The sequence below is a fragment of the Indicator indicator genome, chromosome 3, assembly GCF_027791375.1.
Source record: "Indicator indicator isolate 239-I01 chromosome 3, UM_Iind_1.1, whole genome shotgun sequence".
Lineage (NCBI taxonomy): Eukaryota > Metazoa > Chordata > Aves > Piciformes > Indicatoridae > Indicator > Indicator indicator.
In genome coordinates, this window is record NC_072012.1 from 1,793,999 (window position 1) to 1,810,119 (window position 16,121).

At 43.3% G+C, this 16,121-nt stretch overlaps 1 protein-coding gene across 1 annotated transcript in view; it reads left to right on the forward strand.

Annotated features, from left to right (window-relative positions):
- Window positions 1–13,451, forward strand: part of PAWR (pro-apoptotic WT1 regulator) — a 105,480-nt gene extending 92,029 nt beyond the window's left edge. Inside the window, exons 4-6 of the mRNA XM_054399840.1 lie at window positions 7,762–7,906; window positions 9,838–9,942; window positions 13,365–13,451. Coding sequence (XP_054255815.1) covers window positions 7,762–7,906; window positions 9,838–9,942; window positions 13,365–13,451 — 337 coding nt within the window. The remainder of the gene's footprint in view (window positions 1–7,761; window positions 7,907–9,837; window positions 9,943–13,364) is intronic.
- The last annotated feature ends 2,670 nt before the right edge of the window (window positions 13,452–16,121 follow it).

A 16,121-nucleotide genomic window follows, 5' to 3' on the forward strand; every position in this document is an offset into this window, starting at 1 on the left:
CTCTTCTGGCTGACTTGGACAAACTGAGCCTGTTTCTTTATGCAGTAAAGTAAATAAAAGTTTGGGACGAGGATCTCAGTCTATAATTGTAGTCTGTTTTCTGAATTGAATTTAAAAATGCCCACACTTACACCCCAGAAGCCTGTGGAGGGCTTTTTTTTGGTAGCTTCTCAACCCCAAATACAATCTGAGTGCAGAGTGAGTTGGGAGTAGCTCTGAGGAAGGAGACTTGAGTGTGTTGATTGATGAGAAGCAGTGCACTCATGCAGCACAGAAGGCAAATCATATCCTGGGCTGCATCCAGAGGAGTGTGGGCAGCAGGGCAAGAGAGGAGATTCTGCCCCTTTGCTCTGCACTTGTGAGACCCTACCTCAAAATACTGAGTCTAGTTCTGGTGTCTCCATCATAAGAAGGACACAGAGCTGTTGGGGAGAGTCCAGAGCAGGACCACAAAGATGATCCACAGGCTGAAACACCTCTGCTATGAGGATCATCTGAGAGAGCTGAGGTTGTTCAGTCTAGAGAAGAGAAAGCTCCAGGGGGCATTCCAGTACCTGAAGGGATCCTACAGGAAGGCTGCAGAGGCAGTTTTCATGAGGGTGTCCAGCAGTGGGACAAGGGGGATCATTTTAAGCTGAGGGAGAGTGGGTTTAGACTGGATCTTAGGAAGAAGTTCTTCAGTACAAGAGTGGTGAGACTCTGCTGCCAGGGAGGCTGCCCAGGGAGGCTACCCAGGGAGGTTGTGGCTGCCTCCTCCCTGGGGGCATTCAAGGCCAGGCTGGATGAGGCCTCGAGTAGCCAAGTCTAGTTGAGAGGTGTCCCTGCCCAAGGCAGGGAGGTTGGAGGAGATGATCTCTAAGGTCCTTCCAACCTGAGTCATTCTATCATTCTATGATTAGCTGCATAAAATATTTTCAAAAGAGGGTAATGGTTCTGTTGTGGTCTGGACTGGTGCTGTAAGATCTATTAAATGCATGACCAGAATCTTTAAGGTCCTCTTGACATGAAGGCCAGAGGAAATGTTGGTGACAATATTGGGACTTGTGATCAGCCTGTTTGTCCTGACTGTGAGCTTCATGTCTTCAACTGAGTGTGTGTCCTCTGGTTGTCCTAGTACATAACAACTTCCTCTCCTGTCACTTTTCTCTCAGCTTTCCTTAGTGTGATGCACCTCTCCCTGGCCATTCCCAGCTCCTGTTATTGCAGTTGGGTCTAACAGGTTTTGCACTGTGTTGTCATCAGTTATTTTAAAGCACCAAGTACACTGCAGTTAGAATGATTCTCTGATTCAGGTCTGATGCTAGTAGCAGAGTTGGTGTCACTGCTTGGTTTTCAAACAAGGGAATGAAGAAGGCTACTTTGTGTATTGAAATCATAGAGTTGATAGGGTTGGAAGGGACCTCAAGGCTCAGCCAGTTCCAACCCCCCTGCCATGGCCAGGGGCACCTCGCACTACAGCAGGTTGCTCACAGCCACATCCAGCCTGGCTGCAAAAACCTCCAGGGATGAGGCTTCCACCACCTCCCTGGGCAACCTGTGCCAGTGTCTCACCACCCTCATGCTGAAGAGCTTCTTCCTCACATCCAATCTGAATCTCCCCATTTCTATTTTTGCTCCATTCCCCCCAGTCCTATCACTCCCTGACACCCTCAAAAGTCCCTCCCCAGCTTTCTTGTAGCCCCCTTCAGATACTGGAAGGGCACAAGAAGGTCTCCTGGGAGCCTTCTCTTCTCCAGACTGCACAACCCCAACTCTCTCAGTCTGTCTCCAGAGCAGAGCAGCTCCAGCCCTCTGCTCATCCTCCTGGCCCTTCTCTGGACACCTTCCAGCACCTCCAGATCCTTTTGTAACAGAGGCTCCAGAACTGGACACAGTGCTCCAGGTGGGGTCTCAGCAGAGTGGAGTAGAAATATTTGAGTGTGACCTCCACACACAAATTACATTTCTTGGGTGTTCTGTTGGACTAAAAAACTTGCTTGCAAGTAGCAGTCAAGCAAGATATGTTTGTGGACCTAGGAATGTTTTTGTAAGCACAGAGACTTTGTTGTAGCAGCTTGTTTTTAAGACTGTCTGCTAGCTTTTGAGTCAATTTAGATGGTTCTTTTTTTTTTAATTAAGAAATGTCTTAAATTCAGGGAAAAAAACCACAACCCTTGCAAATCAGGATTTAAAATAGCTCAGAAGATTTTTTGTATTGTTCCTGGATCAGACAGATCAGACTGGATCAGTTTACAGAAGGAGTTAGATTAAAATCTCTTGGTGGTTCAGGGGTGTGTCTTCCCATTGTAAGCTTGTGCAGTGGTGGTACAGTATGGTATGGCTTTGTGGCTTCCAGACATCAAGTCACAGAGCTTTCCCCCTGACTTGTAGGATAGAACAGCACACTGACATGGAAAGGGGAGGGACCCTGGCTCACTAATTCTAAAAGATTCCCTTGTCCTCAAGTTTTATGTTCATGGAACAGTCAGAAAAGCAGTGCAGAAGAAGGGATCACAAGAAGCAGCTTTGTACTTCAGAGCACTCATTGGAGGAATCAGTAGAGCACTGCTGAAACTCTCTTGCTTGTTTTTAGATTACTGCAAAGCTTAAACTATAATAATTTACATTCCATCATCCTAACCTTGGGCTCACTAACTCAAAAAGAAAGAAAAAAAATACAGCTGCAAAATACTGTTTCATAACACTATGCCCAGACTTGCCTGCTCGCCTCTGTTTGGTTTGGCTGTTAGAGCATTGTCTCCTCTAGCTTCTTAACATTAAAGACAGCTACTCTGTGCAAATCTAAACACTTAAAATAGACAAGGATCAGTCAAGGTGTGTTTTTTCTGGGTGTTTGAGTCCCCTTGTCAGCCACTGCTGTTGTTGTGAGAAGTAAGAAACAGGGGGGGAGGGGTTTGTGCAGAAGGTTTTGATGATCTAAGTTGGGCCAACTGCACTTCCCTTGTGCCAGTGCTCCTGCAGCTGGACAGCCTGATTCTTCAGGGCACCACTGGGGCTGAAAGACAGTGGCTTCCTTTGCTGGGCTGCTGCATTGCTCCATCAGCTCCATGAATGGTTTCCTACTCAAATCAGGAAAAGCAGAGGAGGGCAGGGACGTGCACCTTTGGAGAAGACAAGGCTGCCTTTCCTTGGCTCTGAGAGCCACAAACTCTGCTTGAGCAGTCCCAAGTCACAGAAATCCAAGGTGGCATATTTAGAAACACTGTCTTCTGCTTCTTCTTCCAAAGAAGCTGTTAGCAACTGGCAGAATTTCAGTGACATAACTAATTAGGAGTTTCCAAATCAAGTATAATTACAGGCTTCTGGGAATAAAAACGAACGTGGTGAAGCTGAAGTCAATTAAATCTGGTTTTAACAAGGTGGTTTTAATTGGATGGAATTGCAGTTTGGACAGTGCTGCAGGAAAAAAAATGAAAAAGGCATTGGAAGGAGCAAGATTTATTCCACCCTTCTGTAATATTGCTGTTAAGCCTGCCCCTGTGTGAATAACTGATTTGATTTTATATTAGAGGAAATTGCTACAAGAGGGAAAAGGCCCTGGGGGTCCTGGTGGATGGGAGGCTGACCATAAGCCAGCAATGTGCTCTGGTGGTCAAGAAGGCCAATGGCATCCTGGGGTGGGTTAGAAGGGCTGTGGTTAGGAGGTCAAGAGAGGTTCTCCTCCCTCTCTACTCTGCCCTGCTGAGGCCACCTCTGGAGTATTGTGTCCAGTTCTGGGCCCCTCAGTTCAGGAAGGACCTCAGGGAAATGATTGAAGGAGTCCAGCACAGAGACACAGAAATGCTTAGGCAGTGGAACATCTTCCTTATGAGGAGAGGCTGAGGGAGCTGAGGGCTCTGTAGCTTGGAGAGGAGGAGCCTGAGAGGTGACCTCATTGCTGTTGCTAAAGATGTGCAGGGGGAGTGCCCAGAGGCTGGAGCCAGGCTCTGCTGGGTGATGCCCAATGACAGCACAAGGGGCAGTGGTGGAAGCTGAGGCACAGTGTGATGGTTTGAAACTGTCCTTTTAATTTTTCTTCTCAAAGTTCAAGCAGAGAAAGCTAAAGAGTGTAAATAAGTCACTATTGGGTGTAAGAAAGCAAAATAATAGTTGTTCTAAACACTTCCATTGGATAGATAGAAATGTTTAAGAACCACTACTCAAAACAAAGTAGGCACAGTCAGGGCAGCTGCTGGGCTGTCTGGCTGCTGTTTCCTCTTCTCTTCTGGCTGAAGATAACACACTGACCTTGGTGAGCTACGTTAACAGCCTCTCTGCTTTTACCTAACTCTGCTTTCTGCCAGGGGGGCCTGGGAGAGGAGTCCCCCTGGGAGAGAGACCCCTTGGGAAACGTCCCCTTTGGGGGGAAGCAAAGGGAGCTTGGTTGTGCTTTTCTGTTGATTGTACATATTTGTAAATGGTGTGAATTGTGTATATTTGTACAGATTCATTGCATTTCATCATAGATTGTAGATCTGCTTGTAAATACAGCTTGCATTGGCTTCCAGACTGAGCTAGCCTGGTCATTGTTGGTGTGGGGGAAATTTCAGCTCACACTGACACACATAGGAAATTCCATAGAAACAGGAGGAATTTTTTTTTTTCCTTGTGGGGGTGACAGAAGACTGGAACAGGCTGCCCAGGGGGGTTGTGGAGTCTCCCACTCTGGAGATATTAAAGACCTGCCTGGATGCGTTCCTGTGTGATCTGCTCTAGGTGCTCCTGCTCTGGCAGGGGGGTTGGACTGGATGAGCTTTGGAGGTCCCTTCCAGCCCCTGACATTCTGTGATTGTGTGGTACTTGCAAAGGTTTCATTTTTTGGTGATGAAAAACTGAGCCTTTTTTGTGTGGTCTATCCTTGAGCCATTGACATGAAACAAGACATCTCTCAGAAAGCTAAATAAGTTAGGATTTACAGAGTTAAGTTGAAGTATTTCTCTGAAGTTGTATTGCAACATTGCATATCTGCTCCTGGAAATGTTTGGGTTTAAAAAAAAAAAAAAAGTTCTTCTAGATGAAGAATAAACAGTGCTAAATATGGTCATAACCTCCAGCTACAAAATTCCTTACAATTGTGTCAGTGTGCCTTGGAAACTTCACACATCCTGGAGCAAAACAATATTTACATCCATGAAAAGACATCCTTTTGCCAGAGAACTCCCTGGTTTTGGTTTCCCTGGGTCCCCTCTAGTTTTGCACACTGTCAGCAGGGGTTTTCTAGAGTTATGAAATGCCAAACTGTTCAAGGAACCCACTCATCAGCTCATCTGCTGTGGTTTAAAGGAGATGTAGGAAGGATGCTCACAGTGGTTTTCATTCTTTTCCCAAGTGCTCTAGAAAACTGTTTGTACATATTTCAGTTGTTTCACAGAGTCACAGACTGGTTGAGGTTGGAAGGAAGCTCTGGCAGGCATCTTGTCCTCCCCACCCTGCTCAGGCAGGGCCACCTAAAACTGGTTGCCTAGGACCATGTCTAGATAGTTTTTGAGTTCTCCTGGTGAAGGTCAAGCAAGGGCTTGGGGTTGTGGGTTTTTTTGTCTTTGGAGGTGATTCTTGCCCTTTACTCTGCTCTTGTGAGACCCTACCTTGAATACTGAATCCAGTTCTGGTGTCTCCATCATGAGAAGGACACAGAGCTGTTGGAGTGAGTCCAGAGGAGGGCCACAAAGATGATCCAAGGGCTGGAACATCTCTGCTAGGAGGACAGGCTGAGGGAGCTGGGGGTATTCATCCTGGAGAAGAGAATATTCTGGGGGGACCTCAGAGCTGCCTTCCAATACTTGAAGGGATCCTACAGGAAGGCTGCAGAGGGACTTTTCATGAGGGTGTCTAGAGACAGGACAAGAGGGAATGGTTTGAAGTTGAGGGAGAGTAGGGTTAGACTGGAGCTGAGGAAGAAGTTCTTCAGTATGAGGGTGGTGAGACTCTGAGATAGGTTGCCCAGGGAGGTTGTGGCTGCCTCCTGCCTGGGGCTGTTCAAGGCCAGGCTGGATGAGACCTTGAGCAGCCAAGTCTGGCTGAGAGGTGTCCCTGCCCATGGTGGGGAGGTTGGAATAGATGATCTCTAAGGTCCTTTCCACCCTTAAGTATTCTGTGCTTTAGCTGTGTATTTTTAAAGCCTAAGAGTGTAGCATTCATGGATTGAGGAGGGGAAGATCTGTGTTTGTGTGCCTCATCCCAGGGCACTCTGTTCTGCTGCTCTTAATTATTCATTATGTTCTACACTGAAGGTAATCATACTGCTGTTAGAAAGAATATAGCTATGGGAAACATGCTGCTTAGTTTGTGACTTAGAAAATGCTTGCCTTCTTATACATCTTTTTTCTGTGAGCAGTGGTTTTGTAATAGAAACCATAATAGAGAACCAGTAAGTTGTTTTGTTTTGTTTTGTTTTTTAATTAGCTTATGTGTGTTTGCAACGCTTACATGAAGATTCCATGGCAGTGATTTTTAAGGAGGCACCATGACCTAAAACAAAACCCATGCCACCACTTCATGAGTGTGAGTGCCTGCTAACTGAGCTGTGACAGACTGAAGTCTCCCAAGTTTTGAAGTAAAATATTTGAAAATGGCCTAAAATTAGTATGTTAGGCTGTGAATCACTTTCATGCTTGGGTTTGCTTTCTAGTTCCTTGCAAGCCTCATCCATAGCTCCTGGAAAGTCAGTTGATAATGTGTAAGCTTCTTACATGGAGGATATGTAATTGTTTTTCATCCTTTATGTTTTCATCTACTTCATCAAAATTCAGATGCTTGATTCAAACTCCATTGTGGTACTTGTTAAAAGAAAGTTGTTTTTCTTGGTTTTTAATGTGCATGGGTCATAAAACTTTTAGTCTTAAAACAAGTCTTTAGAACTGATGACCTATGTGATGAGAGCTGCATTATCCTAGGCTCATAGAATTGTCAGGGTTGGAAGGGACCTCAAGGATCATCCAGTTCCAACCCCTCTGCCATGGGCAGGGACACCTCACACTACAGCAGGTTGCTCACAGCCACATCCAGCCTGGCTGCAAAAACCTCCAGGGATGGGGCCTCAACCACCTCCCTGGGCAACCTCTTCCAGTGCCTCATGGGGAAGAACTTCTTCCTAACATCCAATCTGAATCTACCCATTTCTAGTTTTGCTCCATTCCCCCCAGTCCTGTCATTCCCTGACACCCTCAAAAGTCCCTCCCCAGCTTTCTTGGAGCCCCCTTCAGATCCTGGAAGGCCACAAGAAGGTCTCCTGGGAGCCTTCTCTTCTCCAGACTGAACAGCCCCAACTCCCTCCGTCTGTCTCCAGAGCAGAGCAGCTCCAGCCCTCTGCTCATCCTCCTGGCCCTTCTCTGGACACCTTCCAGCACCTCCAGATCCCTCTTGTAACAGAGGCTCCAGAACTGGACACAGTACTCCAGGTGTGGTCTCACCAGAGCTGAGCAGAGGGGGAGAATCACCTCCCTGGCCCTGCTGGCCACACTTCTCTTGCTGCAGCCCAGGCTCTGCTTGGCTCTCTGGGCTGCAAGTGCTCACTGCTGGCCCCTGTTGAGCTTCTCCTCCCCCAGCACCCCCAAGTCCCTTTCTTCAGGGATGCTCTCAAGGCAGTCATTGGCTTATGCAAGCATCAGCTCCAGGAGACAGTGAATTTAGTGAGTTCTCAGCAGCACCAGAGCTGTGTAGTGTGTTCTGTGGGGTTTATTAGGCTGACATGTGAGTGCTTTTGAAAGCACTTCTTGTTCCTTGTGACATGTTTGTTTTGTTACATATATAAAGAGGTGTCTGCTTTGTTCTTTGCCTTTGTAGCACAGCTAATGCACCGGAAGATGATCCCAACAGATACTCCCGGACAGACAGGACATCTTACAGCAGATACAGCAGGGATGCAAACTCTTCTGGCACTTCCATACCAAGTAACACTTTGGAAAAGAGGATTGAAGAGCTGGAAAGGGTAAGTGCTAACAACTGCACCACAGACATCTGAAATAAAGGACCTTTGAGACTCCAGGGGGAGATTCTAAACCACATCACACAATGGTAGAAGTGATGCTAAAGCTTGAAGTGTACACAGTTCTGTCTGAAAAAAATGTATCAAGACTCAGAGAAGAATGTCAGCTTTTGAATCACAGGTGGTGAGTGTCCATTTGGGATATTAATGAGAAACAGTCGAGGTAAAGATAGTGAAAAAAAAGGTTCTCCCCCTGCTCTGCTCTGCTCTGCCCTGATGAGACCTCACCTGGAACTTTGCAGCCAGTTTTGGGCTCCCCAGTTCAGGAGGGACAGGGATCTGCTGGAGAGAGTCCAAGGGAGGGCTATGAGGATGCTGAAGGGACTGGAGCCCTGCCTGGGGAGGAGAGGCTGAGAGCCCTGGAGGTGTTTAGTCTGGAGAGGAGAAGACTGAGAGGGGATTTAATCAATGTTTATCAATATCTGAGGCTGGGGGTCAAGAGGGAGGGGACAGGCTCTGCTCACTTGTGCCCTGGGATAGGCCAAGGGGCAATGGATGGAAACTCCAGCACAGGAGGTTCCACCTCAACATGAGGAGGAACTTCTTCCCTGGGAGGGTGACAGAGCACTGAACAGGCTGCCCAGAGAGGTTGTGGAGTCTCCTTCTCTGCAGACTTTCCAGCCCCATCTGGATGCATTCCTGTGGCCTGCCCTAGCTTCTATGGCCCTGCTCTGGGAGGGGGGTTGGACTTGATGATCTCAGGAGGCCCTTCCAACCCCTAACATTCTGTAATACAGGATCCTGTCTGATCCTGTAATACACTCAAATGCACAGATCTCTGCTCTCTCTCTGTGTATCTCATGACACCAATACAGGGCAAATCACTTGGGTGACAAAGGGATTCCCTAGCTGTTTAGAAAGTTAGCAACCCTGCTTCTGGTCTACTTCTTGATTTGGATTTTTTTATATATATATACTGAAATTAAAAGTTTGTTAAAGTTTGTTTGTTTGAGTTTTAAACATTTAAAATACATCTTGAAAACAAAATGTTTGTTATTTCATATATTCTTCCTACAAACAATTCTGAATTTCTAATGGACTTTTTAATCTTTTCTCACATGCAGGGCCACAGATCTAACAGTCAGATTACCTTGTTAATGGTAGTTTGAACACCTCCCTACCTTCCCCCCAACATCCCCAAGCAAGCACATCCCACCCCCCCACTCCCCCTCAAAAACCAAACAAACAGAAAAAGAAATAACCCTCCCAATATAACACATTGGGAAGCTGATGCCTTCCATTTATTTATTTCTGTTTTGGGCCCCTGTCCAATTTTGGATTCATGCTTAAGTTGCATATTTATTAAAACATTATCTCTGAAATCAGAGATAGCACACAGGTTTGCTGGGGGTAAAATACTTTTTTTAGATGTGCTTCTTTACCTGCCAGTATCTGAAGGGCCTACAAGAAGGCTAGGGAGGGACTTTTGAGGGTGTGAGGGAGTGATAGGACTGGGGGGAATGGAGCAAAATTAGAAATGGGGAGATTCAGATTGGATGTGAGGAAGAAGTTCTTCCTCATGAGGGTGGTGAGACACTGGCACAGGTTGCCCAGGGAGGTGGTGGAAGCCTCATGCCTGGAGGTTTTTGCAGCCAGGCTGGATGTGGCTGTGAGCAACCTGCTGTAGTGTGAGGTGCCCCTGCCCATGGCAGGGGGGTTGGAACTGGCTGATCCTTGAGGTCCCTTCCAACCCTGACAATTTCATGATTCTATAAAATCATGTCTTGAAGATACAGATTTGAGTTGTAGAAAAGGAATCACAGGTAAGTGTGTGTGTGTGTTTGTTCTTTCTTTGTTTCAAGTGGTAGCATCTTCAACCTGTCTCTTAAAGCCAAAAGTTCCATTTCCAACTTCATTTTCTATTCTGGTTTTAGGAGCTCGCGAAGGAGAGACAGGAAAACGTGAGACTAGTGAAGATGGCACAGGACAAAGAGGAACTAATTGGAAAGCTGAAGGAAGAAATTGATTTATTAAACAGAGTAAGCAGTTACTTTCCTATGTATTGCTGTACAAAGAGGGGTTAAAAGTCCCTGCATTATCTATGCTGTGTTTCAGGCACTCTCATCCACTAGGCAAGGTCAGAGGACAGTGGGGTTTAGTTTGTATTTATTTGTGTAACTACTTTGGGGGGCAGGTCAAGAACTTACTTTTTGCAGGTGACTTCTGTTTGTCACAGTGACCTTCCATATGTTGTCTGGTACTGGAATATCTGAGTTTCTCATTGCTATAAATGTTAGCAGCAGCAAAAGGTTACCAAAGAAAGGGTTCCTTCCTGCCTCTTCTTTCAAACTCAACGCACAGCATACCAAGAAATAGCTGTCCTGGGTTTTGGACAGTTTTCTCCAATTACGACCCAGGAGTTTTGTCAGACAAGTGAGGCTCTACAATTCAGTTGGTATTTATCAGTTCCTTTGGCATGCAAAGGCCAAGCTTATCTGCTATTGCATCTTTTGTAACCAAAGCATTAATCACCTTGGTGACTTTTGAATTTTCAGCAAGAGTTTGAAATGTCAGAGAGGCAAAAAAAAAAAAAAGCCTCCATCTCTTGGTCTGTTGTTTCTGCAGATATATATTTACACTGCAATATATATTTTTTTTTTCCTGGCTCATGTTGAAGAAATTCTTACTCATAGCAGTCTTTGGAATGCTATTTTTTGTGACATAAACATTTCACAGGCATTTAATATTTTGAGTAAATTAAAGGTGTTTTAAACAGAAGGTGTTTAGGTAAGCTCTAATTGAGGCATCTGGTGGCTAGGTTAACAAGTTCAAACACAGTTATTAGGTATACTGAACTCAAAAAATACGCTTTTATTGAAAAAGTCTTGTCCTTTACAGACAATTATTGAGCTACAAGAGAGAAAACCCAAAATGTGTTTCCTATAATTCCATAGAAAAGTGTATTTACAGTAGCCAGCCACCAGAACTTTTCATGTTTAGGTGTTTAAGTCACTAGTATTTTATGTCAGAGGGGGGAAATGCTTCTCCTGGAAGGCATTCAAGCTGTGATGCAGCACCACTTCTGGGAGACAAAGAGAAATCTCTGCTAGGGATTTCCTGATCCTGCACTGCAAACCCAGATTGGTAAAGGTGGTGTGGTCTGCATTTGGGCTTGGCAGGCTGAAGAGGCTTATGTTAATCACTATACCAGTTAAACACAGTATCTCTAGCATGCACTTCTGGAATGACCCCACTAAAAAGAAATTAGAAAACAGGCTCCTGTATCAAACAGCACTTCACTTAAAATAACAAGAGAGAAAAGCTTCACTATTGTTTTGTGTTTAACCTAGCATGGCAACAGCAGAGTTTTGCAAACTTCAGTCAAAAGGCATCAAAGATCTCTCATGAGAATCCTGATTCTTCCTCCCTTCTCTGCCTTTCATTTTCCTCCTTAAAATGCTGTCCTTGATATTACTTTTACACATCTTCATGGTTTTTTCCCATTCTTTCTCTGTTTCTTCCATGTTAGTTTGTTGGGGTTGTTTTGTACGATCAACTAATTTTTTACTGCAGTAACGTTCACACTGAACAATCAGTTTCACTGGTTTTCACTTCAAAGACTTGAAAAGGCTTGGTAGGAACTGAAGAGGTGAAATGGGAACTGGGGAAATGTGATAATTGGTGGAAGAGTGTCCCAGTTTGAGCTGGGTGCCTTTAAAAAGGAACCCCAAAGCAGACCTCCAGAAGGTGCAGAGTGTCCAGGAGGTGTCCTGGGAGGTGTAATCTCTGTATTTCCTCACATAAATCCTGCAGCTCTATCAATCTGACTGCAAAGTTATTGTCTCTCTCTTTCTTTCCTTTCTCCTCCCTGGATGCAGGGAGCTCCCTTATCTGGTGTGGGGGGAGGATGGTTCCAGTCTTATCTGTGGCCTTCAAGGCCAAACTAATTTCCACTGTGCAACCTTGGCCTGTTTGGTCTAATGCCAGGGACTAAGGGGAGGCAGTTTCATGCCTGGCCAGCCTGAACCCAGCCTAGCAATGGGAGGAAGAAAGAGCCCTGGGGTGGATGTTAAAACCCAGGTGGGGAGAAAAGGAGCAGCTGGGGTGTGTGGTTTAGTCTGGTTGGAGGGAAGGTTTTTGGGGTGTTTTCATGTATCCTGTGTATGTATTAGGTGTTAAGGGTTCATGTGTTCTGTATTTTCCTGGATATTTTTGAACACAATTTCTGTTTTTCTCTCCAATTCAATGAGAGCCTCTTTATTTTACTTCCTTTGGGAGTAAAGTCATTTCTGCCTGCTCTTCAAGACAAAGAGGAATGAACATTTGGGTTGGGGGCTATCTGCCTTAAGCACCAATTATTTCTGCATATGTTGTCTGTTTTCAGTAGCAGTTTAGACTGAAGTTGTACAATATCTTTATATTTTTTTCCACAGAAGACACAAAAAGCAATGGTGCAGCAGTACTTAATCTGAAAATGTTGATACTTAATTTAAAATAGAAAGAAAGTCTTCCTGCAGTAAGAACTAGTGATGTGTATATGTGAGCAGGAGAGTTCACAGAATCCCAGAAACATTCAGGTTGGAAAAGACCCTAAGGGTCACCAAGTCCAACCCAGAACCCTACTCTACAAGGCTCACCCCTAAACCATAGCCCCAAGCACCACAGCCAAACCACCTTGAAACACATCCAGGCTCGGGGACTCCACCACCTCCCTGGGCAGCACATTCCAATCCCTCACCACTCTTGCCCTCAAAAAATGTTTCCTACTGTCCAGTCTAAACCTACCCAGTGACAGCTTGAGGCCATTGCCTCTTGTTCTATCACTAATTCCCTGTGAGAAGAGACCAGCAGCAGCCTCTCCACAAGATCCTTTCAGGTAGTTGTAGACAGCAATGAGGTCTCCCTTAGCTGCCTCTGTTCCACACTAACCATCCCCAGCTCCTTCAGTTGCTCTTCATCAGATTTCTTCTCCAGGCCCTTCCCAGCTTCCTTGCCCTCCTCTGCCCTGGCTCCAGCACCTCCACATCTCTGTTGGGTTGAGGTGCTCAAAACTGGACACAACACTGGAGGTGTGGCCTCCCCAGAGCTGAGTACAAGTTGCAGCCAGGCACAGTCTAGGGATCAGAGGCCACAGTGCACTCCCTCTGTGTGCATGCCAATAAAATAATCATGCCCAGTGCATTTTTAAATGCATTAATTCCTGCTGTAGCTTTAATTTTGATTATGCTCCCATGTAAAAGTGCTTCTACATGGGGAATATAATATTAATGTGGTTTTTCTTTAATGGAAGTAACACTTGGAAGAAAGTTGGTTTAACAGATATAAGGGGAGCTACTGTGACATGAATTCTTCCCAACCTGAATTTCAGACCTCAGATGCTAAATTCCTGCTGCTACTGATTGAGAGTTTGCATTTATGTCTTGAGGAACGTTTGGGTTTGTTCTTCTGTTTTTCCTCACAGGACCTAGATGATATAGAAGATGAAAATGAGCAATTGAAGCAAGAAAATAAAACCCTCTTAAAAGTTGTTGGACAGCTGACAAGGTAGAAGATTGAAGCCTCAATGAGGAACAATAAATAAATCTCTCACAGAAATTCTGCGATTCTGTGAAGGATTTAAACACTACTGATTGAACATTAAGGTCAATATAGTAATATTTCCTGTGTTGCAGTATGTTATAATAACTGTCTTTATATTTATTGTTAGGAAACAAGAGGAATGTTTTATTTTCATAGTAGTTTCTGCTTCGTTTGATGAAATGGCATCAAATTTGGGGTATATTTTTAAGCTTTCACATATGAATGATACAAATTTTTGTTTAATTTTTTTTTAAACATATTTTGAAATACAAAGTTCCAAACTCTTTGGATTTTTTTTTCTGGTTATATCTTCAGATTACATCTGGCTCAATGACAGTAGTTTAAAATCCATTGCAGCAAGATCCCTTTGAATCCATGCAGGTGTATAGTTTTGAAAGGAATGGAAAGCAAATACCTGCAAGCTTTGTTTACACTGATCCAAAATAATCTATTTTGGGAAATGATTTCATTCTTTTTGTTTAAACAGCTGTAAAGTGGATGCCTTATTACCTACGTAGAACAATTGACAGATTTGCTCTGAAACTTTTGTATCTTGAGGCTTTTTACTGTATCTGAAAGACTGACCATAGTATAGAGTAGCAACTTTTTCTTCTGTGTAACATTGTTCTGGCAGGAGGGGGGAGGTTTTATTACAAGAACCCAACAAAGAAAACCACCAAAACCCCAGCAAATCACCTGTGGCATCAACATGAATGAGTTCACCTGTGGCATCAGCATTAATGATTCACCTGTGGCATCAATATTAATGAGTCCTTAGAATCCTACCGAAGTTGAGTGCTGTGGGTTCGTTGTAAAGCTTTTGCTTTGGCAAGGAGGTTCTGCAAGTTTGCTCTCAGTAAGTTTGTCTGCTGTCTTGAGAATTCAGACAAAGCCTGGAGCTTTCACTTTAGCAAAGACACTTTTGCAAGGCTCTTCCTTATGCTGTCATTTTAATTTGTAGTGGTCATAACCAATAGAAGTTTTGGGATGTTTCATTTTATTAAGCTCGATTAACATTTTTTTTTGTGCATAGAGCAATTCCTGCTCTTTGGAAACACCAAATGGTTTAAAAACCCCAATTTATCCCTTGTTTTAAACTAATAATGTGTTTAAAAAGTGGCTATTTTAGATGTTAAGATCCACTGAAGTCTACCTGTTGATTCTTCTATAATGTGGTGGTAGACAAAATTTTCATTTGACATTAGCCACAGACCTCGATCTGTCAGGCTGAAATTTGCTGTACTTCATTTCACCTCAGCACAGCACACTTTTCAGTCCTGCTCACAATGCCATTTGAGTCACCAGACACCAGAAATGAAAACATTTCATAGGGTCCAGGCTTTCTCTTGATGATTTTGAAGTTTGGGATCAGGAAATTTGCGTGCATGTACTTAAAACTTCAAGACAACCTTAATACATGATGATGGTCACCCATTCAGATTTGCCAGTTTTTTCCATGATGTACCTTTAATGACTCTGAGAGTTTCCTGAGTTCCAAATCCAAGAACTGGTTGTTACACCTTGGATTGTTTTGGATATAGGATAGGTTGTTTTGCAGTTGTGTATTCTGCTGAGGAGGAGCTTCTCACAGCTTTTCAAGACTCACTCCAGGATGCCAGGATGCTTTTCCTTCACAGTGGACACCATTTAAAACTTTTCCCATGGGGTTTAAATGGTCTGAACTGCAATACACACCTATCAGTGTTGCTTTTAATATTGTTCAAACAGGAAGAAGTCCCTTGTTTTATCAGGTTCATTAAAAGTCTAATAAAATTACCAGTTGAGATGTATGCCTTCTGAATAAATATGAAACTTTGTCTGGAAGAACCTCTGGATTTCCTTCTCTGTGTGCTGGGCAAGAAATGCAGCTAGTGATTGACAGTGTGGGGTGGCAGTCGTGCTGCAGCACCCTTAGAGTGGGTGCAGAACACACAGCTGCTGATACAGAGGTGGAAATGAGACCTTCCATAACCTTTCCATGGACATTTGAAACCAGAGCACAATGAATAGCAAAGAACATCAACCAGATCGACTTCTCTTCACATTACCTCTTCTTGGTTTGCATTGGTTAGCAGCAGGCACACCAAAATTAGAAGTTTTATTTTTTTATTTTATTTTATTTTATTTTATTTTATTTTATTTTGCTTTATTTTATTTTATTTTCCTTTATTTTATTTTATTTTGCTTTATTTTGCTTTATTTTATTGTTGTTTGTTTTATTTTCTTTATTATATGGTATTGGGGTTTTTTGTTTATTTTCTTTTGTTTTATTTTGTTTTGTTTTCTTTATTTTTGCTTTATTTTGCTTTATTGTGGTTTATTTTGTTTTATTTTCTTTATTGTATTTTATTGTCTTTTATTTTATTGTAGTTTATTTAGGTTTATTTTCTTTTTTTAATTTTATAGTGGTTTATTGTGGTTTATTTTATTTTAGTGTGGTTTATTTTATTTTCTTTATTTTATTTTCTTTATTGTATTTTATTTTGGTTTATTTTGTTTTGGTTTGGTTTATTTTATTTTGGTTTATTGTTTACTTTGGTTTTTTATTTTATTTTATTTTGGATTATTGTGGTTTATTTTATTTTATTGTGGTTTATTTTGGTTTATTTTCTTTATTTTGGTTTCTTTATTGTATTGT